The 23,800-nt window shown below is 35.3% G+C and overlaps 1 protein-coding gene across 2 annotated transcripts in view; it reads right to left on the bottom strand.

The window, feature by feature from the left end:
• Window positions 1–23,800, bottom strand: part of LOC18433907 (26S proteasome non-ATPase regulatory subunit 2 homolog A) — a 31,889-nt gene that overhangs the window by 2,251 nt on the left and 5,838 nt on the right. For both annotated transcript variants that reach the window (XM_011624922.3, XM_020667013.2), the window contains 18 exons: window positions 22,553–22,595; window positions 10,602–10,667; window positions 10,345–10,383; window positions 10,178–10,260; window positions 8,524–8,638; window positions 8,361–8,435; window positions 6,486–6,647; window positions 3,958–4,065; window positions 3,763–3,867; window positions 3,542–3,682; window positions 3,340–3,444; window positions 1,701–1,922; window positions 1,363–1,476; window positions 1,051–1,266; window positions 899–958; window positions 710–823; window positions 543–628; window positions 25–133 (listed from right to left, as the gene is read on the bottom strand). In XM_011624922.3, the coding sequence (XP_011623224.1) occupies window positions 25–133; window positions 543–628; window positions 710–823; window positions 899–958; window positions 1,051–1,266; window positions 1,363–1,476; window positions 1,701–1,922; window positions 3,340–3,444; window positions 3,542–3,682; window positions 3,763–3,867; window positions 3,958–4,065; window positions 6,486–6,647; window positions 8,361–8,435; window positions 8,524–8,638; window positions 10,178–10,260; window positions 10,345–10,383; window positions 10,602–10,667; window positions 22,553–22,595 (1,963 nt within the window). The remainder of the gene's footprint in view (window positions 1–24; window positions 134–542; window positions 629–709; window positions 824–898; window positions 959–1,050; window positions 1,267–1,362; window positions 1,477–1,700; window positions 1,923–3,339; window positions 3,445–3,541; window positions 3,683–3,762; window positions 3,868–3,957; window positions 4,066–6,485; window positions 6,648–8,360; window positions 8,436–8,523; window positions 8,639–10,177; window positions 10,261–10,344; window positions 10,384–10,601; window positions 10,668–22,552; window positions 22,596–23,800) is intronic.

Raw genomic sequence — 23,800 nt, 5'->3', positions numbered from 1 at the left:
GATATGTAGAAGCCGAGCTCACACCTGCATGGCCAAAACAAGGTAGTAGAGGACATAGTGGTACTTCCCCAATATGATGGATTTCATGTCAAGGCAGGCATGTAGAAAAGTTATTAATCCAGCCGCAGCAGAACTGACAGAAAATGAGAGTGAGACTGAGATGTATAAATCATATGAAACAAATAAGACCAATGAAGACATGACCATGCAATATAATGAGAAGCAGTGTCTGAGAACTCCTCAGTCAAACAAAATTCTGGAAACAAGTTTTGGAAGTCTGATGGAAGCCTTAATTTCACTATCTATATCATTTCAAACTGGGAAAAGGGGAAATATATTAACATGTTTGAAATTAACTAAGATTGGAACCAAATTTCAGAGAGGAATTTGGGTTATTGGACTCAACTTTCGCAAACATTCCATTGAAATAAATAATGCCCACTGGCCACTACACCATAAAAAAGGAAAGTTCTAACCCAAGAGTTTTGGCTGATATTTCCCAAAATTTTCCATAAAACTCCTGCAGTGGTTGCCTGACTTACGGTGACAACAAAAATCGATCTGAATGATATGGAGCTAGAGTCAATAACCCCTTGCCTAGATGCACAAGGCCCTGAGCAATCCGCACCTGCATATAGTTAAAGTGAAACAAAAGATCAAAAGCCTGTTTGTACACTCAAAAGATGCGACTTTGGTATTATTAACTTACACAAAACAAAAGGCTGGCATCTTTGTAGTAATAACTCGAAAGGTTTCGAAGCATCCCAGCTATGCGGGCATTATTCGTGCCTGCACCTATTAAGCCCAAGGAGATGGTGGCTGCCTGAAAATATCATAGCAGTCAGAAACTAAGAATGAAGTCCAAGAAAACAAAAGTCCCAGCTCCAAGAACACTGACCATGGCTACTTCTGAATCAGAGTCGTGGCTCAATCTGCTCAAGGTGTCCATCACGTTGACCTAGCCACATCAAATATGTCAGCACATGTAATCTCCCCAAGCCACAATTTATGGGACGAAGTACAGAAGACCAGTTGGGTCAAAGAGGAAACCTTTGGGTTTGAGATGCAAAGCAGGCCAAGAGCCAAAGGTACGGCTCTTCTAATGTTCTGCTCTCCATATTGTAAAAGATGCTCCAGTGATCGGATACCCATTTCGAGACCCAATTCTTCAGCCATTGCAACAAGTGCGTATCCAAGTACAGCAGGTCCTTGATGGATCTCGCCTTTATCAAGATGTTCTGCACAGAGGCCCAAAAGGCTCTGAACCTGTAAGAATATACCCAAAAAAAAAAAAAACAGTTTAAGCAAGCAATATATCAGATTTTTCATGTTTCTATCTTAAAAGATCAAGAAGAAATGGACCTTGAGCACATTTCCAGTGCCTGCAAATGCACAAGACATGAGTGTCGCTTGACAGTATCTGGAGATCTTCTCATTAAATGTCTTAGCAACTTCGACTGTGGCATCAACATTTTCCTATTACAGACAGGACCACCAACTAGTTATTGAAGGAGAATAAAAATAATAATGACAAGGCATAAAATATAGAACAGTGTGATCCTGAGGACTTTCTAAATCATTCGATAGAAATCCATTAAACAAAAAATTTGCAACGAAATTAATTCAGAAATTAGACACCAGAAAGAATAAGAAATAAATAATGAAGGAGATAATTTCTCCAAAGTTGAAAGACATTTTACCTGTTTCCCTAGGTACAAAAGGCCAAGACCAAGAGAAAGAAACCTAGCAAGGGGCTCTCCGAGCTCAGATTCACTTCTTTCCATAAGTGCAAGTATAATGGACTGCGCAATATCATCATGGCAAGAACCCACGTAGATAAGCCCAAGTGAGAGAGCAGTAAAGGCAATAACATCAATCGGAACCTTTAAGTCTATCAAAATTGGAGCAAGCAGCCTAAGAACCTGCGAAAACATAAGCAGCACAAGTAAAGGCAGCATTAGATTAATTGAGACAGTTTAAACCAACCTTCTACAGTCAGATAATCATGTTTCTGCCTATTATCTTTCCTTATCTTTCTTTACTCTTTTTTTAATGACGATACTGGCCAAGGAAGATCTTTTTAGAAATTGGAAGGAATGCAAAGGGATGAGGTAGGGCAGGGCATCAGTGAACATCATGCTCTGGCTCTCATCATCAATGAGTTTACGGGTCATATTGAAGAAAATTGAATATAGTGTAGGTCTATAGATTAAGGCCTGGACAATGTAGAAATCCAGCCATGGGTACTCGCAGGACCAACTTTCATGACAGTTTTGATAAATCTGTGGTTGGCAGGATTCGGAAGTGTACCATGTGGTGAAGTTGCATGAAGTAAGGGCCACAGATAGGTGGGAGGGCCCACAGAAAAATTAGAAGAAAAATTTCGGTAACTTAGGGCTCAAAATGGTGGACATATAAGAGATGAACCCTGTGTGGTTCACTAAGGTGTATGCAATCTGCATAGGAATGTTGATTCCTGGGCTTACAGCTCCTATAGCTGGGCCCTAAAATTTTCTTAAAACCTTTTTTCTGGTCTATTGAATATGAAAGACTAATAAAACAAGATCAACAGGGTGGTCATGACAATTAAGAATGGGCTAGCAAGGTCTGTCCCATCCATTGGGGACTCGAATTGTGCTATGATATCCAAAAAAACGTCAAGGACAATGAAGACCCTATCCCACTTGATGACTAGGACTCGGTTTTCTTTCAGACGCCAATTCAGTTGTGGCTTGGCACCAAGAGCTTTTTTACTCAGCTCGGCCACAGAACTCGACCACTGACATGGACAAGTTACTCGGGAAAGTCCAAGTTGACTCCCATGAGTCCACACCAAAAAAAAGCTTAAAAAAATATGGAAAAATCCTTAAAAATCTGTTTTTTTTGGGGGGGGGGGGAATCAAAGGAAGACAATAGCACAAATGTATAAATGATGACAAAATTTTCCAGAAAGTAAAAAAAAAAAAAATACTGTTTAAAGATTAGTTTCTCAGAAAAATGAGAAATTATAGAAAAAAACAGAAAGTCATTAAAAAAGTAAAACCTCCTAAAAGTATAACAAAAACAAAAATATAAGTCACTTATAATTGATTTTAAGTCATTTAGCGTAAAAATGTCACTGTAAAATTTATTTTATTTAGATACCCCTGAGTTTGGGGTTCCTCATGCAAGGCAACCTGTGGAGCCCGAGTTGCTCAGATGAGTCCGAGTCGACTGGCCCAAGTACTAAAACGTTGATTTGTACTATTTAATGAATAAATAAGGCTACTCTTCAAACAAAACAAGAAAAGAAAAATCACATCCAGATTCTGGAATCATCAGGAAAAGAAAAAAGAATACCTCCACTTTCTGGGTTCCAGCATAGGCAATACCAAGCCCCATAATAGCACCAATCCGGATGCTAGAATCATCCTTAGTTACATAATCCGCAAGAAGGGCATAAGCCTGCAAAACAAAATGCAAATACCGAAGGGTTAGTTTTTCCGTATCCACTTACTTAATCCCAGATGATAAACATAAAATAACATGTAATGAAACTTACGGGGTCACATTCATTGCGGATCCCACAATTGACAATCCCAACTGCTAATAAAGCCCCCGCAATGACATGATTGTCATTACTATGGAAATACTTGTCAATTTGTGCAAGGCCAGCATCTACCTCCCATAGGTGGATCAAGCCCTGGATAATTAGCTCCCAGTATTAAAAATTTTAGAAAAACTCAAGAGGAGCACACTAACCATATACTTAAATTAACTTACCAAACTTGCAGCAGCACTGGCTTTTCCGTGTTCCTTATTCTTGAAAAGCCAACTTCCTGTTGAACCACCGCTTGAAGATTCTGAAGGAACGGTCATTAACTTATCCTGAAAAATGAGGAATATAAAGGCAAATCCAATCCACTTTCCATGGCTAATCAAGTATTTCCATGTCCAGAAACCATGGCAGTCAGTTACCTGGCCAAAACCTGCGTTCACAAATGCATTAACAAAAGTGGCTGCTAGGTTTTGCCTAGCTGAATCAACACTGGCTCCAGCACTCGCCCGGCCGTCAATCAAATGCACCTGGGGAAAAAATATAATACACAAAGAAAGCCAATTAGTTCCAACAACTATCAAGAAAATTACAACTCCGACTATTAAAGGTTCCTTTGCTTCAAATATATATTTCTCAATACATTTCATTAAAAGTAAATAAAAGTACATAGGATAAAACAAGCAAGTGAAGTCGAAAAATGTCAAGATGCCAATCTCAAGAGATTGACAGCTGGTTACTTCCCACTATAAACGTAACATAGTAATAAGCCCTCTACTTGCCAACATGTCCACCTCCACAATGGCATCCCCAAGAAAATGACAAAACGATATGGATCTGTTACCATATAAAATTATCTCCTCAAAGATGTCTTCTAGCCACCAAGGACAGGGCTCAACGGTTCAAAATATATTTTATAGTAGTGAAACTTCAGAAGTGTAAAAGGCCAAAGGTGTTCCTAAAGAGTTATTCTACTGAGAAGAACAGATTTATGAAGTTCAAGAGAACATTTGAGGATAGACGAACATTTAAAGCAGTAGCATGTTCATCTTAACAAAGTGTTGAGAGTTTAGACCAGTAGTCTGACACTTTCCATGAGAGGAAGCTCAAGCATTCAGAGTTCTTCCCTCATACAAACCAGCTTACCTAAAAGAGCCTTAAAGCTAAGCCATTAGTGCCTCATAAATATGACATGGATAAATGATCACAGCACCAGCTCAGAATAAAAAGCTGAGGAATACCAATCCAAAAATTTGATTCATTATAAGGACACTATATCATTTATATGTGAATCACAATACACAAGTGGGGCAAGGGCATCCCCGATCCATTCTCTTCTTTTTTTTTCTTTTTTTTTCATTAATAGATATAATCCTCCTTAGATCTAAGACGGACTAAGGAGATGAACCCTGTAGTCTGCCATGCCCAAACTAGGGTTCATCTCTACTTCTGTTCAGTGAACATATAGTTGCAAGATGTGCAACCTTCTTGTTTCGTAAACATGATGTAAAGAATCTGATTTCCTATTATTATATGAGGTGATCATGTGTTCCTTGTAGACTTGATTGACTGATTCCAATAATGGATAAGACAAACAATTATCTTGAAAGTTACAGCTACTACTTAAAAGGCAAGCAATACCTAAAGGGTGAATTCGCTTTTTGGATATCCCATATCCATTTAAAAACAATTTCTCAATGAAATGAATGGAAACCTCTGCTGTTTCATAAAACATTTGCAGCCGGCAGTTACTGCCTGTAGCTTCTTTCAGATAATATTTATTGTCAACCAATGTTTTTCCCCGAGCATCTTGTTTCTTGGGGAAAACTACGAAATCATTGGACTAAGTTCGAAATGTTTTGTAGACTTAAGGTGGAAGGCAGTATGACAGAATAACTAGGGATTAATTGTAAATCCCAGGTGGTTAGTGAGAACTAGCAGCAACAAAAGTCAGCTGCTCTGTGAAACTATGTCTGGGAAACATCACTTTGGAATCTCGAGAATTTCTTTGGTTTTTCTTTAAAAAAAAGCGTGAACTATTTCAGGATAGTAACATAAAATATGATGCCTTGTAGACTCTGAGGGAAATATCCAAATTCATAAGGCATAAAAACACATCAATCCCCCATATTTTTGTGGTGCTTATGTTTCTAGCTGGAATATGACACAGTATTTCGCAAGAACCCACCTGTACGAGCATGTGCACTTTTACACATGCACACACACAGATAAAAATTTATCATATATCTATACTGAGCCTTGCCAGAAGGATGACTAGATATATCATATTAGAAGGCAAAATTTTGATATTATAGTCGAGATCAGCATGGGTATCATCGCACATGTTGATACCATATGTCATGAATACAAAGAATACCAAAGAATAATTCATCCAAGAATCTAGATTATTAGGTCTATAGCTTCTTTTAACAAGTAGATTCTCAAAAATCATGCAAAAAATTTAACCAATACACTCTATGATAAGTTCTCTTTATGCAACAAAAGTTTTACATGCCATAAGATCTCTATAAACACAGAGCACATACCATATCCAAGATTAAGAAATCCATATACTCTTATCCAAAAAGAACAAGAGTAAAAACCAATACATAATCAATTAATGGAAATATGCCATGTCACACCAAAAAAAAAACAGAGAAATGTTCAGTACATATCCAATGACATGCACATGGACACACAGGTCCAGACGGCAGATAATGTTTTCTAAGGTAGGCCTAGACACACAAGATGAAAGATGACAACTTCTATGAAGATTTTTTTAAAAGTTACGACAGCCACGAACACATAATGTAAAATATGATATATTTGAACATCACATGGAAACTCTAGAACAGAATGTACTACAGAGAAATGCACAGGTAAGACAAATTAAAAAATAAAAATAGCAATACATAGATCACTTCAGAATTAAAAAATCTAGATGGATTACCTTATAGATATCATCAGGGGATTTAGGCTCCATGACCTCAATGTCACGAGCAAGAGTAAGATAACCTTCACTTAGTTTAGCGTTGTTCATGATTTCTTGTAGGATTTCTCGTTGTTCTTCGTTTCCATGAATCAACTCATCATCAAGTTCCAATGTTACACCCTGAACCAAGATATGTGAATACAAAACTAAAAAAATGGAAATAAAACAAAAGAAAAGCTTACAGGAAAGTTATCTGTTATCAGAATTTTAAAAATAGTCCCCTATATTTTATATTTTACGCTCAAGTCCCACTTTCTAGGAGCACATATTGTATTTCAATTTTATTTTTTCCTATGCATCGGATTGAGCTTAAATTTGGCAAGTCCATAGTCATAGTCATGCACCTCTAAAACATATAAACTAATAATTCAATAGAATACATGACCAAAATAACCCTACGAATTTCATGGGTGTTTTGGTATTTTATTTCTTTAAAATTTATTTTTTCCTACTTTTTACAGAAGCATGACTGGTGAGAAGTATGGACACCATTTGAGCTTTAATCTGATGCATATAGCAAAAATAAAATGAAGTACAATATGCATTCTCAAAAAGTGGGATTTGAGCATAAGAAATGTATAGGGGACTATTTTTAAATTCCAATAATAAAATGGGACTTCAAGAAAAAATTCGAATACGAAAATCCTTTTGAACAACTATAGATGCATTAATACTTGTAACACTTGATCTTCAGCCATATAGGGATCAGACTTGTGGTTTAAAAGAAATTATTAAGCACAAGAAAGTTATTAAAGTAGGTAAGTGGAGTTTTGAAAACTTGTTTCTAAACAAAATGTTTTCAAAAAACCTAGTCATGCAAAGTATATAAACAAGGAAAGTGTGTATTGTAGAAACGAGTAGAATTGCTTCATGAATCCTCCATGATATGGATAAATAATGCCAATTACTTAGCAAGATATGATAGCAATCGCCAAAATTTGGAAGAATAGGTGATGTTGAGTTAGGTCTCTAATGAAATGCTCTTTTTTTAAACAGGAGAACAATGAAGAAGATGAAAATAACAAGCAAATCTGTGCTTCACACAAGTGGGAAGTAATATCCAAGACTCGTTGACTTTAAAGAAGTTTCTCAGAAGTACGGAAAAGGGACATGGGAGTTATCGTTGGCCAGCATTTTCAAAGATAATCATGGAGCATCAAGGCAACGTGAGGTCCCTTAGCTCTTTCATGGGTTTGTATGCTATTATTTGATTTCTTTTCCCTTCTTTTTCTTTTCTTTTATTGGGTGCATGTCAGTATGTGGGTAGGTGGGGGAGCGGGCACATAGAAAAATAGCTCATATTTCATACAACTACAAAAACAATATCCTTCAAACAAGGATTTAGGATTCAAGACAGTCAACTTCATTACAAAAAATTCCGGGTACCACTTTCTAGGTAGCTATGACATGACAAAGCAATTAGAAGTATAACTCATAATGTTCTGCCCAAAGAAAGAAACTATCAATGTAATACCCCAGAAATGGTACCAATACAGATCTTAGCAACACACACTGACTTAGAATAGTTAGCAACACACACTGACTTAGAATAGTTCAGTACGTGGACACGGCCAAAGACTAGACATGCAAACTATAAAGAATTTGAGCATGTGACTACCGGATTGCAGATCCATTGGTCCCATTACTTCAAACCATTAGGTTGGCTATTAAGAGCAAGAAAAGTTTCACAAAATTCTGAATGGATAAAATCATTTCCAACTAAGAAGCACATACGAAGAAGCAACATCAAAAAGAACAAACTTAGGCCTTCAGGCTTCAAATACACCAAAGAGATTCCCAAGATAAAAAGTGTGAAACTATGAGGACACCCACCTGTTGAGCCAAAATGTAACAAAGTTGTTTCTTCTTTAAAAGATCGGAACAGCAAACAAACACCTGTCGGACATACTGTCAAAGACAAAACAAATGGTAAGCTAATGGAATCAAGAAATAAATAGTGGCAACATAGTGGACATCAAGGGAAAAGGGAGCATACATGAGAATTATCCATGCGAAGTGCTACACACAGTGCACTGGTGTGTTCCTCAAACTTGGTGTAAATGGCAAATGCAATTTCGAGAACCAGCATATCGTCAGGGCTAGGAAGATAACTGACAGGTTTTGAATACTGAATTATTAGTCGAAAATAAAAAACACAAAACAACAATTAGAAACTCATAAACACAACAATCTCCCCAAATAAATACTTCTACACATTGAAGCTACATTCTCGGTTACACAATTTTGAGCAGCAGGTTAGGGTAGAGTTTGGAACCCATGCTGTAGAAAGGACCTTAGAACTATGAGGCAGAGATACGACTGTGCAAGCAGCCAAAACACCCATTTTTTGAGATATTATATACAATTTGAAGTATCCGATACGGATTCAGCTTCCTATTTGAAGTATCTATGCCTCATAGCCGTAGAGACAAAGAGATCTTTGAAAGTATAGGCTTCTGGCTGAACTAGAAGAGGCATTCATCCCCTTTAAAAGGTCTTAGATCGAAGGAATAAGTATGATAAAAGGTTTTTTCTGAATTCATCACACTAAAAGAGGAATCCTAATACCTAACCAGGTATGGATGGCGTTCTGACCATGCCAAGGCTGTTTGCTTCAGGTTGTGTGGTGGGCATGGAACAATCAAACGCTAAAGCATCATCGAGTTTCTCAAATATTTTATATGTGCACCAATGGAACATTTTCTACTACACCCTGGCTATGCCAGGAGGATATAATTATCTTCAGTGCTTCATGGATGCCACTACAAGTCACAGACCTATTGTGAGGCCAACATCTACCCTTCCTCCAAAGTGGAAGAGTCTCATAAGGATATACCTTCCAGCTATCGTTTGCGGACTCAGTAAGAAACAGAACAACAGAATTTCAAATGATATGCAGGATCGAGGATCTCAAGCTGCATATTAGAGCTTTGACAGGGCATATGCAAAAGTTCCATGGCATCTAAGTGTATGATTTGACTCAGCGAAAGATGAGTCATTTTGGTGAGGTGCAAATTAAAAAATACAAAAAAAAGTGATAAGATTCAAACCCCACTTCCAATGAGGAAGCAACTAATATGGGAAAATATGTAATTTTGATGGTAGATCCAAACAGAATCTAGCCATCAAATGTGGAGCCTTATAAATGTTCCGGAAATTTTTTTTGTTAAGGCCTTATACAGAATGGAGGAGTTTCAGTTTGAAAGACATTCAGGAGACTGAAGGCATTTGTGATTCCCATGCAGAAGCAAGAGCACTTGAAATTGGGCACAACTGTTTCTCTAGGAGTTCTACGGGCTTTTTTCAGTGGCAAGTGATCTATTGAATATGATTCGAAGGTAGAGTGAAGTGCCATTGATAACCAAACATGATCAAGATATCCACAAGCTTCACATGCCATGAACTGTTCCCTATCATGTATTATGGAATATAAGACTAGATTTCAACTCCATAGCCAAATATGGGTGCATTTACAAGAACTACTATGTACTCCATCCCTGTTCCCTAAAGTTGAATTCAGCGTTTGTCATACTTGAATCCCTTCACAGTTTTATGAGAAGTTACATTAGAAAACAACTCATATAGAGAACTAATGGATACTATCAGAAAAGTAACCAACTTATTTGTCCAATAGTTTACAAGGCTCTCACCTGGCAAAGCTGGTTAAGTACAAGCAGGTCCTTTTGTAGTTAGTGGAGTCGATATGATCAATTAACATGTCCAAGTCTTCTACCTGAAAACATAATAAAAAATCTAGCAAATAAAAATAAAGATCAAAGTATTATGCATCAAAAAGAATGGGAGAATAGAAGCGTACCTCCATTAAGAGATCAACAGCTTCAGGTTCAGCATTGTGCTGCAACAAATTCAAGACAGAAGAAACAGTAAATGATATAAAAAAAGAACACCAAAGCAAAATCAGAAGTGAAGTAGTTCAACAGTGATGAAGTCTGTCAAAAGAAGCTGTGGAAAGATTTTTTTTTACAGACAGTTGAAGAGCCACAAAAAAAATATAGCAACTGAGGACATAAGAAAAGCATGAAGAAGAAAATTTGAGGCACATTAGCAATGTACCTTTACATGGAAAGCAACAATTTGCTGAACAAGTTCCATAAGATCATCAATTGGGGTTTCATCGATCTGTTTACAAAGAAGTGATGGAGTTGGTACCAGAACACAAGGAACCTTCATAGAATGGCATAATTTGTACATAAGATGACATTGTATTTGATAGTTGGTTAAAACAATAAGCAGCAGCAATGCATTAAATGGCTAATAAAAGTCGAGGTTGTCTGACCATGGAATCCTAACCATTTATCTCATTGAGAAAATCGCCAATGCAAAGTAACACCAGTTTGGATACCAATACACATTTTGGTCAAGTGGTTGGTCAAAGCACCACATAACACCGTTTGCAAGTTGGATGAAAACCGGTATTTCCAGTTTTCATGTCACGCATAAAACAGTGGCATTTTGTGAGTTTGTGACTTCTACTTGGTCTCTAAAGAGGAATTTAAAGGGACCATCTGAACCACAAAGGATCCCTCACCTAAAAGGCAGCCTCAACAGCATGATCAGCATCAAAGTATGTTTAGGGGTAGCATGCAAATGAAGCAAAAAGTCACTGGACACAGTGCAGCAACTTGCATGAGAAATTCATCCCCTATTCTCGAAACTACAGAATTTGAGATGGGCCACAAATAACATGCTATAACAACCAAAATATAGTTCCATATATCCATAGTTAACCCTTTCCAAAAATAATATAACCTAGAACACATTCCTAAAAGCAATACAGAAGGTAATATCCCCAAGCAATGCTTCAATGTATTGACCACAATCGATTTTGTTATTATTTTGATATTCTAGGAGGAGCATATACAAACAAAAAATAATGTAAGAGAAGATAAGACACTAAAATACAGCCATTCAAAACCATATATTGGAGAGAGGATGTGCAAGTGAGCCTCTTGGGGCCTTCAAGGAAGTAAAAAATAACAGATAAATCAACACCACTCTCAACAGACACCTATGAAAAAACAAGCTACCAGGCCCATCTTCATCACCAAATTCCAAGGTCAAAAGAATATTGTTGCCTTGTTTGGGACATCCTAATCCTGCTGAGGGTTCTAACTTTCATTTAATCGACAAGGATCAATGATGTCCTTGTCAGGGACCATCTCTCAAGGATCTGTAGAGTGGAACTAAAGAACCCCAAACTATCTACTAATGTGGATGTTGTTCTTAAATGTTCTTTCTCCAGAGCAATGTGAATATTGTTCCTTACTAGGGGTCTCCAAGGTCAAGTCACTTTCAGCGGCAAATTTGTACTGGCTATTCAGACCTTCCACAAAAAAGGTCATTGATGGAGGACATTTTGACCAAAAAGGTCACCAATTATGGAGATTTCTAGGCCGTAGAGTAATAAAGAAACAACACAAATTCCAACGGGATTGTCTCAAGCTAGGCTTCAGTTTGAGATTAGGTTCAAGATCTGACAACTCATAAGGTGTAGAGTTCCACAAAAGGGAGCTAGACTTCGCTGGTGATTAAAAATACCAGGTGCCTGCGAAGTTTGTCCCAAGAAATATCTGTGATAATCAATGCTATCGGGACCACAATCCACAAGCCAGTTCAATCCGGAACTGCTGAACTGGTTGCCTATATGGTCCGGTCCACTATACTAGTCTGGGTGGCCCAGTGAACCGGCACTGGACAGCAGGATCGGCCAATCCTATGTCTGGACCAGCTGGTCCAACGGTCAAGTGTCGAACCGGCCGGTCCATAGATCACATTGTTTTTACACAATGCCCTATGTTTTATCCAAAATACCCATTTTAATTGGTTCAATTTCAACCTTTCAAATTGTTTAGGCCATTTTCATCAACTACAATAAAAGGAAAGAATAGGTTTTCAGAGAACAAATTTTAAAGGGGGAGAGCTAAATTGGGAAATATTTGCTCTCTTTCTCTACCAAAAATCATCATCCCTAGGGCTGTTTTCCAACGACTTTTCGATGGTGAATCTGAACAACAATCTGCCCTTTCTGAAGCCCAAGTAAGTACATTCAACCATTTTTCTTATTGTTTTAGTCACTGTTGGAAAAGAACAGAAAAATACAATGTTTTGTAGGATTTTGCAAGAACTCTTGTAATGAGTCTTGAATCTCTTGATTAGTGATCTTCAATCTCAATCCAATATCATTATGTGAGAGTGCTTTTTCATGCCACTTTCTTCGTAAAATAATGCTTTTTTATGGGTTTTTTACAGTCCTTGTGCCATTCTCTCTCTCTCTCTCTCTCTCTCTCTCTATATATATATATATATATATATATATACAGGGAAAGCTTATATAGAGCCAAGGCTCTAAACAATCAAAGTAGAACCTACCTAAAAAATTTCACTAGAAGAGGTAGTTTTGATGCCCAAATATCCTCAAATTGATCATCTCGACATCAAGATGCATGGACATCAAGTTTTGGAAATAGTGCATCTCTTAATGCATTTTTGGACCGTCAATTTTCAAAATTTTCAAGTTTTCATAGATCTGCTCAATCTACACTATTTTTGAAGCTTTAAATTTTAAAATTAAAGATGAAAATATATTTTAAGGCCATCATAAAGATTTCAAGTATTGAAACCATATTTCACGACACTATTTGAAGGTGGGCTTTACTTTGATTGTTTAGAGCTTCGGCTCTACACAAACCACACCATATATATATATATATATATATATATATATATATATATATATATAGAGAGAGAGAGAGAGAGAGAGAGAGAGAGAAAAGCACTACGCAACACCTATAGGTGAAAATGAACAGTGATTTCTCCTATGTTCATCAACGTCCAAAGTTTATCGTACGGTCACAGTTGTCCGTTAGTGTTTCATATTTTTATTAGGTGTGTCTCACTAAGATGTATACACGCTTCAAATTTCAGATCATTCCGATTTATAGAAAAAAATGAAAAATTGAAACACTACTGGACAATCGTGACCGTGGGATGAACTTTGAACGATGATGAACATAGGAGAAATCACTATTCATTTTCGTCTATAGACGTTAGGAAAACTTTTCCATATATATATATAGGAAAACTCTTAAAAACGCCTATAGGCGATTATGAACAGTGTTTCGCCCCGCCTCAGACATGTTATTATGTCCATGGTGTTTATTGAACGGAGTCGCAACGGACAGCGTGTGGTCTGTGGCAGTTTCCACGTTTTTTTGACGGCAACAGACCTACTATGTCCGTAGCGGTCTTTTAATCCATGCCGTCCTAAAAAATTGGACGGCGCCGAGCCTATGGGCGAAAACACTGTTCATTTTCGCCCATAAGCATTGCATAGTGGCTTCCATATATATATATATATATATATATATATATATATATATATATAAAGCAATGATCCTATGAGACCCTCCCACACCCATGTGAGTAGGACTCTAAAAGATCACCATTAAATTATGACACAGATCTCTAGAAAAGTTATCAATAAACCCATTCACCCAAGTCCTACACCCATGTGATAACTTTTCTAGATATCTGTGTCAAAATTTAATAGTGATCATTTGGGGTCCTACTCACATGGGTATGGGAGGGTCTCATAGTGTCATTACTCATATATATATATATATAGAGGGATAATCTAAACTTCACAACCCTCAAATTACAAAGGTTAAATATAGATAGAGTTGTGAAGGGTGGATTTACTAATTTTATAGTCTATTTTTTAAAAAAAATTACTTTTAGTCATATTTTCATCCTTAATTAAGGGCAATTTTGTAAATATTACTACAAAACAAAAGGTACTTTTGTCATCTTCATAAAGAGTAAAGTTGAAATTTTTATTAAAAGACAACGGCACTCTACAAATAAAATTTCAAGACATTAACTTCCAAAATGCCATTGTACTTTTGTAAAAATTTCAAATTTGCCCTCGCTTAATGGTTAAGATACCTATTAAAATAAATTTTTAAACAAAAAGTAATCATCTTTTTGGTAAATACACCCATCACAACCCCTTCTAACTTTTAACCTTAACAACCCCTCAAAATACAAAAGTAGTTTAGAAGGGATTGTGATGGGTGTATGTATCAAAAAGATATTTAAAAAATTAATTTAATAAGTAACTTAACTATTAAGCAAGGATATATTTGAAATTTTTATAAAAGTACAATGGCATTTTGAAAGTTAGTGTCCTAAACCTTTATTTGTAGAGTGCCCTTGTCCTTTAGTAAAAATTTCAACTTTACTTCATATGGAGATGACAAAAGTACCCATAGTTTGGTAGTGATATTTACAAAAATACTCTTAATGAGCAAGATACCACAAAAGTAACTTTTTTAAAGAAATAAACCACAAAGTTAGTAAATCGACCCTTCACAACTCATTCTATCACTCAACTTTATAATTTGAAGGGTTGTGAACTTGAGGTTATCCATATATATATATATATATATATATATATATATATATATATATATATATATATATATATATATATATATATATATATATGAAGCATCTACAAAACGCCTATAGGTGAAGTTCTACAATACTTCACCTACATCTCATCACTGTCCAAAGTTCATCACACAATCACAGTTGTTCGGTAGTATTTGCATTTTTATAATTATTGTACTAATCAGATTTATCTAAAATTTGGGGCTGTGTACATATGACCAAGTTGTACCAAAATAAAAATTAAAAAAAATAATAGGTATAAAATAAAATGACATAATTACCCCTGAAACTTTATAGGGGTATTTTGCATAATTTTTATCATTCAAATTATTTGTTTTATATTTTATTCATGTCCATCTCACTAAGGCGCACACACTTACAAAATGTCAGATCATTATGATTTGTAAAGAAAATCTTAAAATTCAAACACTATCAACCCTCTGTGACCAAATGAAAAACGTTGAACGATGATAAAGCCATAGATGAAGTACGGTAAAACTTCACCTATAGCCGTTTTGTAGTTTTTTCTATATATATATATATATATATATATATATATATGGGAAAAGTTTATATAGAGTTGAGGCACTAAACAATCAAATTTAAGCCTACCCCAAAAATTTCACTAGACGAGGTTATTTTGATGCTCAAATATCTTCAAATCGACCATCTCGACATCAAGATGTATGGACATGAGAAAAAAATAGATTTCAAGTTTTGGAAATAGTATATTTTGTAACACATTTTTGGACCGTCAATTTTTAAGATTTTCAAGTTTTCATAGATATGTCGATCTACACTATTTTTGAAGCTTTAAACTTATTAAATAAATATAATAATATATTTTAAGGCTATCACAAAGGTTTCCAATATTAAAACCACATTTCTCAACACTATTTGAAGGTAGGCTCTAATTTGATTGTTTAGAGCCTAGGCTCTATACAAACCGCACCCTATATATATATATATATATATATATATATAGAGAGAGAGAGAGAGAGAGAGAGAGAGAGAGAGAGAGAGAGAGATAAATAGATAGATAGATAGACAGGCACACACAATTTGTTTTTGTATGGGCTACTTTTTTGTAGTATTTGTTTTAATTTTTCAAAATTTTCTTATTTTATATGAATTTCCAATAATTTTCCCTTTTTTGGATTTTTTACTCATTTATTTTTCTTTTCTTTTTTTTGAGTTAGACCTCCAGTTCAACCGATAAACCAATCTAGTCAGATCGGTTTGACCAGATCACTGCCCTCACCAGTTCCATTACAAGTATGGCCTTGACAACATTGGCACCAAATTGGTAGATCCCTTGGATAGGGTTCTAAAGCTCAAAGGCAGTTCACAAGGTACTGTAGGTCCTTTCGAGGGGAAGGTAACTTCTTATGAATAGTTCTATAGTGAGAAGGTGTATGTGTAAACCGTAGACATGGGGAACCTTACTGAAGTGTTTGTGAGCCTTGAGAATGTTCTTTTCATTCTCTTTCAAAATTCCAATGGCAAAGGCAAACTAACTCAAGATTTGTACTGTGTGATTAGTTGGGCTTGTCAAGAACCATTATTACTATATTTGTGGAGGCTTGTAGAAATCTTGGATGTTAGTGGTAGGCCGTGTATGACTTTCCATCATGCTCTTAGGGCACATTTGTTTTGTTAGAAACAATGTTTTAAAAAACAGTCCACCCGACGTCTCGACGCCCTAGACCATATTCACCGCACTCCCAAACCCGGGCGTCCCTACATGGGCGGATGTACCTGGGCAAGCACTCATGGCTGTAGACCCTTTTTCGTTTTTTAAATTGGCCCAAAAGGGCAAAGGGGTCATTTTGACCCCCAAGATAGTATTTTTTATGGATTGAAAAAATTTATTTTTCTCATTGAAATTATTTTTAAAATGCTATGGGAGGTATTAGAAGACTTTTGAGTTGATTAGTAGCTTGATTGAGGTAACAAACATCGAAGACTAGAGATTGGGCCAAAAATGTCAATTTGTAATCTTTATTTGAGTTTTATTTTTCCGATTTGAGATGTCTTTTGCGGGGTCTACCAGGGGTGGGGATCCGGGATGGAAGTATTGTGTTAACCCAGATAAAAACGATAGGAACAAAATTATGTGCAATTTATGTTGACATGTTTCTAATGTCAGCATAAATAAATTTAAGAAGCATCTTGCCGATATTAGAGATGATATTGCCCTGTGTAAGAAAGTCCTAGAGCTTGTAAGGAAAGAAATTTCTGAGTACATTGAAGGTCAAAAGAATAAAAAAAAATCAAAAGAAAAGGATATGGCAGAATTAATGGCAGGGGTCAATGTTTTTTATGATGGTATTGACACTGAAGAGGATGAAGAGGGGGAAGAGGAGGTAGTCATGGTTGGTACTCAGAGCTCTAAGGGTAAGAGGCCTTTTGGGTCTAAGCAGCCTCGTATGAGAGGATCTATTGATAGTTCTTTTACACCTAGCCCTGAGACAGTAATTGAGAAAGGGAAGGAAAAAGGGAAAAAAGGTCTATGTTTGCTTCAGAGAAGTGGAGTAGGTGTAAGTGGCCTAGAGATGCCAAGGGAAAGAAGGCACAAGATATTGATCTCTCTAAATATTTTTGGCGTGGGGTAAAACATGCGATAGTAGTATTTCGTCCCTTGGTGAAGGTCTTGCGCTTGGCTGATGCTGATAAGCCCTCCATGGGCTTTATATATGATGCACTTGAAAGGGCTAAGAATGAGATTGCAGAGAATTTGAGCAATGATGAGACCAAGTACGACCCAATTTGGGAGATTATAGATGTCAAGTGGGTTAAGCAGCTCCATAGACCATTGCATGCAGCAGGTTCCTACTTGAACCTCATTCTTTAATGCAGATGCAGATATCGAGGCAAAAGGTACAATTATGGATGGTTTTAATGAGTGCCTTGAGAGATTAGTTCCCGATCCACATATCCAAAATAAGATATCAACAAAAGAGCTCATTTCGTACAAGTGTGCTTTGATGTCATTTGGGAAAGACATGACACTAAGACAACGAAACAAAGACGAACCAGGTAATATGTTTTATACTTTTGTTTCATAGTTTTCTAACTTTCTTTCAACGTTTAAGGTTCCTAAAATTATGTATGATAATGTTAAATACTTTAATTAATTATAAAGGTTGTCCACATATTGCAGCCCAATGGTGGAAACAACATGGGAGTAGCGCTCCACACCTCCAAAAGATGGCTATTTGGATCCTGAGTTCGACAACTAACCTCTTCTGGTTGTGAGCGTGATTGGAGTTCGTTTGAGATGGTATTTTTCTATTTTCTATGCTTTTCTCATTTACTACTTCATCTTTCTAATATACATTCATAGAAGATAAGAAGATCATAGTAGTTTAGTATTCATATATTTTTCCTTATAAGTGCATACAAGAGAAGAAATACGCTTGAGCAAAAGAAGCTCAATGACTTGGTTTATGTCAGAGACCATCAGAAACCCAAGGAGAAGAAAAACCAGCCAAAGAATGATCCCATCGCTTCGAAAGACATGGAGAATGCTTCAGATTGGCTAGTTGGGGTCCCTAGTGCTAAGGAGGTCTTCCCAGGAGAGAGTTTGACCTAGGAAATGGTCGAGGAGGCTTTGGGACGAGCTTCTAACCCTCGGAGGGCCACTCGAGCAACAACTTCTGTTGGTACTTCACATGAGGCAAATTCAGAAGAATCTATTGAAGAAGAGGAATATGTTGAAGAGGGTGATGATTTTGATGATGACGAACTCGATTCCGATGAAAATGCAAGCAATAACGATGATTATTTGGATTCTTATTGAGGTCGTCTCTCTTCTTTTGTAGTATCTTTATTGCACCATCTTGGTTCAGGCTTTAGACATTTGGATTTTGGATGTTAAACATACTTTTTTTGCCTTTTTGGACTATTTTGTTGTGTGGTTTTATACTTTTGAAAGTTAGTTTGTTGAAGACTTCGAGAGTTGGAGACTTCAATGTTATTATGGTTTATTTTATGGATATGAAAAATGGAAAATTGGAGAGTCAGTTTATTATGGTTTGAATTTTGAAATTTTGAAATTTTGAACAAGTTTATTCTCAACAATCAACATGTGATATGCCGATATATCATATGTTTGTTATAAAAACGTATGTTACAATATTTTCAAATGCAATAAATTACAAAATTGACATAAATATATGCATATATGTGCGTTTAGACAGCAAATAAGTGTATATATGATAAAAAATTGTACTACAGGGCGCCCGAGGTTCTGAGCACCCTCCTAAGTGCTGGGGGCTGGGCGCCAGGCCGGCCGCCTAGGGCCTACCTAACGTTTTCTTAAACCTTGGTTGGAAAGTGCTTTCCATGGGCCCTGTAACAGTTTGTCACCAGATAGAGACAAAATACATGGCACGTTGGGAAAGGCTCGGAACGTGCTTTCTCAGCCACTATAGTGTCCACCACTTCCCATGAAACAAGAATGAGAAAGCAGCAATCCAGAAGGAAAGAATACCTTTAGGGCGCGTTTGTTTTTCTGAAAGATATCTTCTGGAAAGTTGAATGTTTTGTTCAGGAATGTTCAAATAAGTTCTGGGTATAGTGTTTGATAACATATATATATATATATATATATATATATATTAACAATATAAATATAAATATATAATATATATAACATAATATAATATATATAATATAATGTACTTTATATATTTTATTAATGTATATCTGTATTAAGTAGTTAACAATGGGGTTACCATCATCCTTTTTTAGTGACGAATCCTATATGTTTTCCTAAGAAAAGGAATGAGTCCATTTTTCGAGGTCTCAAAAGGGCGTGGAAACACAAAAACTCTTGAATGGAAATAGGAAGGAGATGTAGCTCCAGTTCCTCCGAAAACGGTAAGATCTTTGGCGCAAGAAGAACGGGTTGATCCGTATCATCTTGAATGGGTTCTGCTTCCTCTTTTTTTTTCTTTTAACAATGCCGAGTCGGGTTCTTCTCCTTCCAGTATCGACTAGAAAATGTTGAACAAAATTTTTTTCTTCGGGTAAAACCTGCTCGATTGTATATTAACATAATATAATATATAATAAAATGTACTTTATATATTTTATTAACGTATATTTGTATTATATATAACATATAATATTTATTATATAATATATAATATAATATGAGATATTTATATATTATATTGAGTAATGACACTATGAGACCCTCTGACACCCATGTGAGTAGGACCTCAAAGGATCACCATTAAATTTCGACATATATCTCTAGAAAAGTTATCATATGGGTGTGGGACTTGGATGAATGGGCTTATTGATAACTTTTCTAAAGATCTGTGTCAAAATTTAATGGTGATCCTTCGGGGTCCTACTCACATGGGTGTGGGAGGGTCTCATAGTATCATTACTCTTATATATTATATATAATATAATAAATATATATTATATATAATATAATAAATATATATTATATATAATACATAAATATATTCATATATTATAGATAATACCATAAATATATGTTATATAAGAGAAATGATCCTATAGGACCCTGCCCCACCCATGTGTGTAGGACCCCAAAGGATCACGATTAAATTTGGCATGGATCTATAGAAAAGTCCAATCCCACACCCATGTGTGGCACGGATCTATAGAAGGGTCCTATAGGATCATTACTCATTATATACTATAGAATATAATATAATATTTATAATATTATATTATGTATTTATATTATGCATAGTGAATAGTGATCAACAAAAACATTATGAAAGATTAAGTTCCTACCCCCTTTCCCCGTCAGAACTCAATCTTTCATGTTTTAACAAATGAATGAGAACTTTGTTGGAAGATTATTGAACTTTTAGGCGTGTTTGTTTTTCTGAAAGATTTCTTTCAAAAAGAAATCTTTCTAATTTTCCAAAATTTCGGTGTTTGACGCACGGTTTCCATCTAAAAGTTCAAAAAGTAATCTTCTATCAAAGTTCCCATTCTTTTGTTAAAACATGAAACATTAAGTTCCTCTGTGGGAGAGGGGGGGGCGTAGGAGCTTAATCTTTCAGAACATTTTTGTTGATCACTATTCATTATACATGATATAAATACATAATATTAATATTATCAATATAATATAATATAATATTATAAAATATAATAATATATAATAATATATAATATAATTACATTAGTAAAATGAATATAAATATATAATATATATTAATATTATATTATATATAATATTGTAATATATCATATATAATATATAACATAATATAAGATATTTATATATTATATATGATATATTAAATATATATTATATATTATATATAATATATAAATATCTTATATTATAATAAATATTATATTATATGTTATATAATACAAATATATATTAATAAAATATATTATATTAATATTATATTATGTTATATATATAATATATTTATATTTATATTGTTAATATATATGTATACATAGTACCCATAACTTATTTAAACCTTCTAGAACAAAACATTCAACTTCCAAAAGATTTAAAAACATTCAACTTTCCAAAAGATATATTTCAAAAAACAAACGTGCGCTTAGAGTTGCTACTTAGGAGCTGACTTTAACCTAAAGAGTGGGTGGAACCGTAAAGAGCTTCATCTATAGTGGGAATGATCTCTCACTCCAATAACCACCCATACTATTCTTTAGTATACATCTTCGATTGTCTGTAGTGTCCAATGTAACTTAATGTACGCCATTAGAATTATATCCACAAGAAACAGCAGGTAATTTCAAGCAGGAGGAGAATGAAGCAATCCTATAGAAAGGCCTCTTCCACATTCACTACAAGACATTTTCTGACTTTTCAGATGGTACACCACACCAGGAAGGGCAAAATACTGAAAGATTAAGCCTGAAATGGCAATTGATTATTCACCCAAAAAACAAATCATACCTAACAATCTCAGAGAAAAGGAAGACAGAAGTGATTGATTGACATCTATGCTAGAGAGGAAATATGGTACTTCACCAGCAGTGATGTTTACTAAGGCTACATTCACAAAAAACAAGTCTGCTTTTCATCTCAACAGTTTCCCAAGCAAGTCTTACCAATTTAAAGTCTCAAAGTCTTTGACCACATAAACTATTGTAGAAACAAAGTATGGGAAACAAATCCCAAATACCTTCCAAGGTCCAGTCACGTGATTCCATGCATTTTGTCTATTATGTCAACAATTACATAATTTCTGTGTCAAATATTTTCAACATTCAATATTTATTAGGTAAACAGTTTGTGAATGTGCAAGCATTCCATACCTAATTAAGTCCCAATAACAACAGCAAAACAGTTAATGAGATTATGGGAAAAACACAACTGCAACAGCCATCAAGTTTCATTTAGTGTGAAATCTACCAGCATCAAAAGCAGACGGTTCATCAAAATAGGGGCTGGAAGCACAAACAAGAACCTCAAAGTAGTGGTAACCACCCAACAAATCCAACATGCATGGCCTATAGCACAAAGCAAAAAAATTCTACTATTGGGAAAGTTCAAAACAATTCAACATAACCTGGCGCTTTGTATATTCTTGAGAAATTTCACCAGCAAGGTTCCTGACCAGAACAATATTTTCAGAGAAAAAAGTATCAATCACACTCAAGTTATTCAAACCTGAATAAATGAAAAGATACGAAGCAGAAGGATAATCTAAAAAAAGGAAACACCAGGGTTCACAGTAAAACAATGCTTTTGTTGCAAACAAAGCATTAACAGTAAAGCAACAACGCAAAAGGGTTGGTAGAGCATCCACATGATGCTCAAATGGTACCCAAGCACCCTCCAACGGTTCATATTAGAATGGAAGAAAATGCCAGTCCCAATTTCATACTGTATTTTCATTTTAATTTTGTTCTACATCCCAGTAGTTTAGTCTTTTTTGCAATTTTTTATATTTATTTTAGGGGTGCCTCATTGAGAAATGTGCACATAAAAAATTTCAAGTTAATACAATTTGTATAAAAAATTTAAACCAAAGAACTGTATGCAATCGTGACCATCCATTTTCCTCCCTTGTAATCTAAACTATTGAGAGGGTGCTTGTGCACCATTCAAGCGCCCACATCATGTGGACCCTACACTTTCCCAAGGTAAAAAATACAAATCATCATCATAATAATAACAATAAATAATACAGCAATAGTAATATAGGGAAAAGGACGAGCAAGAGAAAAAAATGTAGCACACAAATTGCAAACAAAATTACCCCCCATAGTAGAGATTTAATCATTAAATTAAAACAGTGCATATGAATACTGCAAACTTTTTCTTGTGGATTAAAAAAAAAGACCAATCCCTATTATCCAGAGTAGGAAACCCCATTGTGGACACTATCCTACACAGTCAGAAAATTTGGAAAAAATACAAAAAGCGTGCTGGGGATAAAGCTTATTGATAGGAAGCCAAATGTACTCTCCATAAAACTCAGAGTCAATATTTCTAAAGATCTGGATAAGTTTATGTCACATGCCCAGCACTTCCAAAGAACCCTGTACACATCATTTGAATCAATGTCAAGAATGGTATAAGAACCAAGTAACACATAAGACTGCATGGAACTGTTAAAGACCTCCAGCAATTATAAGTAAATGTCTATCAATACACTCTGTAGCCCTCGAGACCTCCCTAGTCCTTCGGCTTCAATTTTGACTTCATCTTGCTCAAAACGACCTTTGGAAACCCTTTCTAAACAGTAAAATGAAAAATTTTCAGACTAACTTTTGCTACTTCCATTTTCTAAAATAACAGCATCATTAATAAA

The sequence above is a fragment of the Amborella trichopoda genome, chromosome 13 (assembly GCF_054954075.1).
Source record: "Amborella trichopoda isolate Santa Cruz 75 chromosome 13, AtrichopodaSantaCruz75HAP2 v2.0, whole genome shotgun sequence".
Taxonomy (NCBI): Eukaryota; Viridiplantae; Streptophyta; class Magnoliopsida; order Amborellales; family Amborellaceae; genus Amborella; species Amborella trichopoda.
This window is presented reverse-complemented; position numbering and strand designations above follow the sequence as displayed.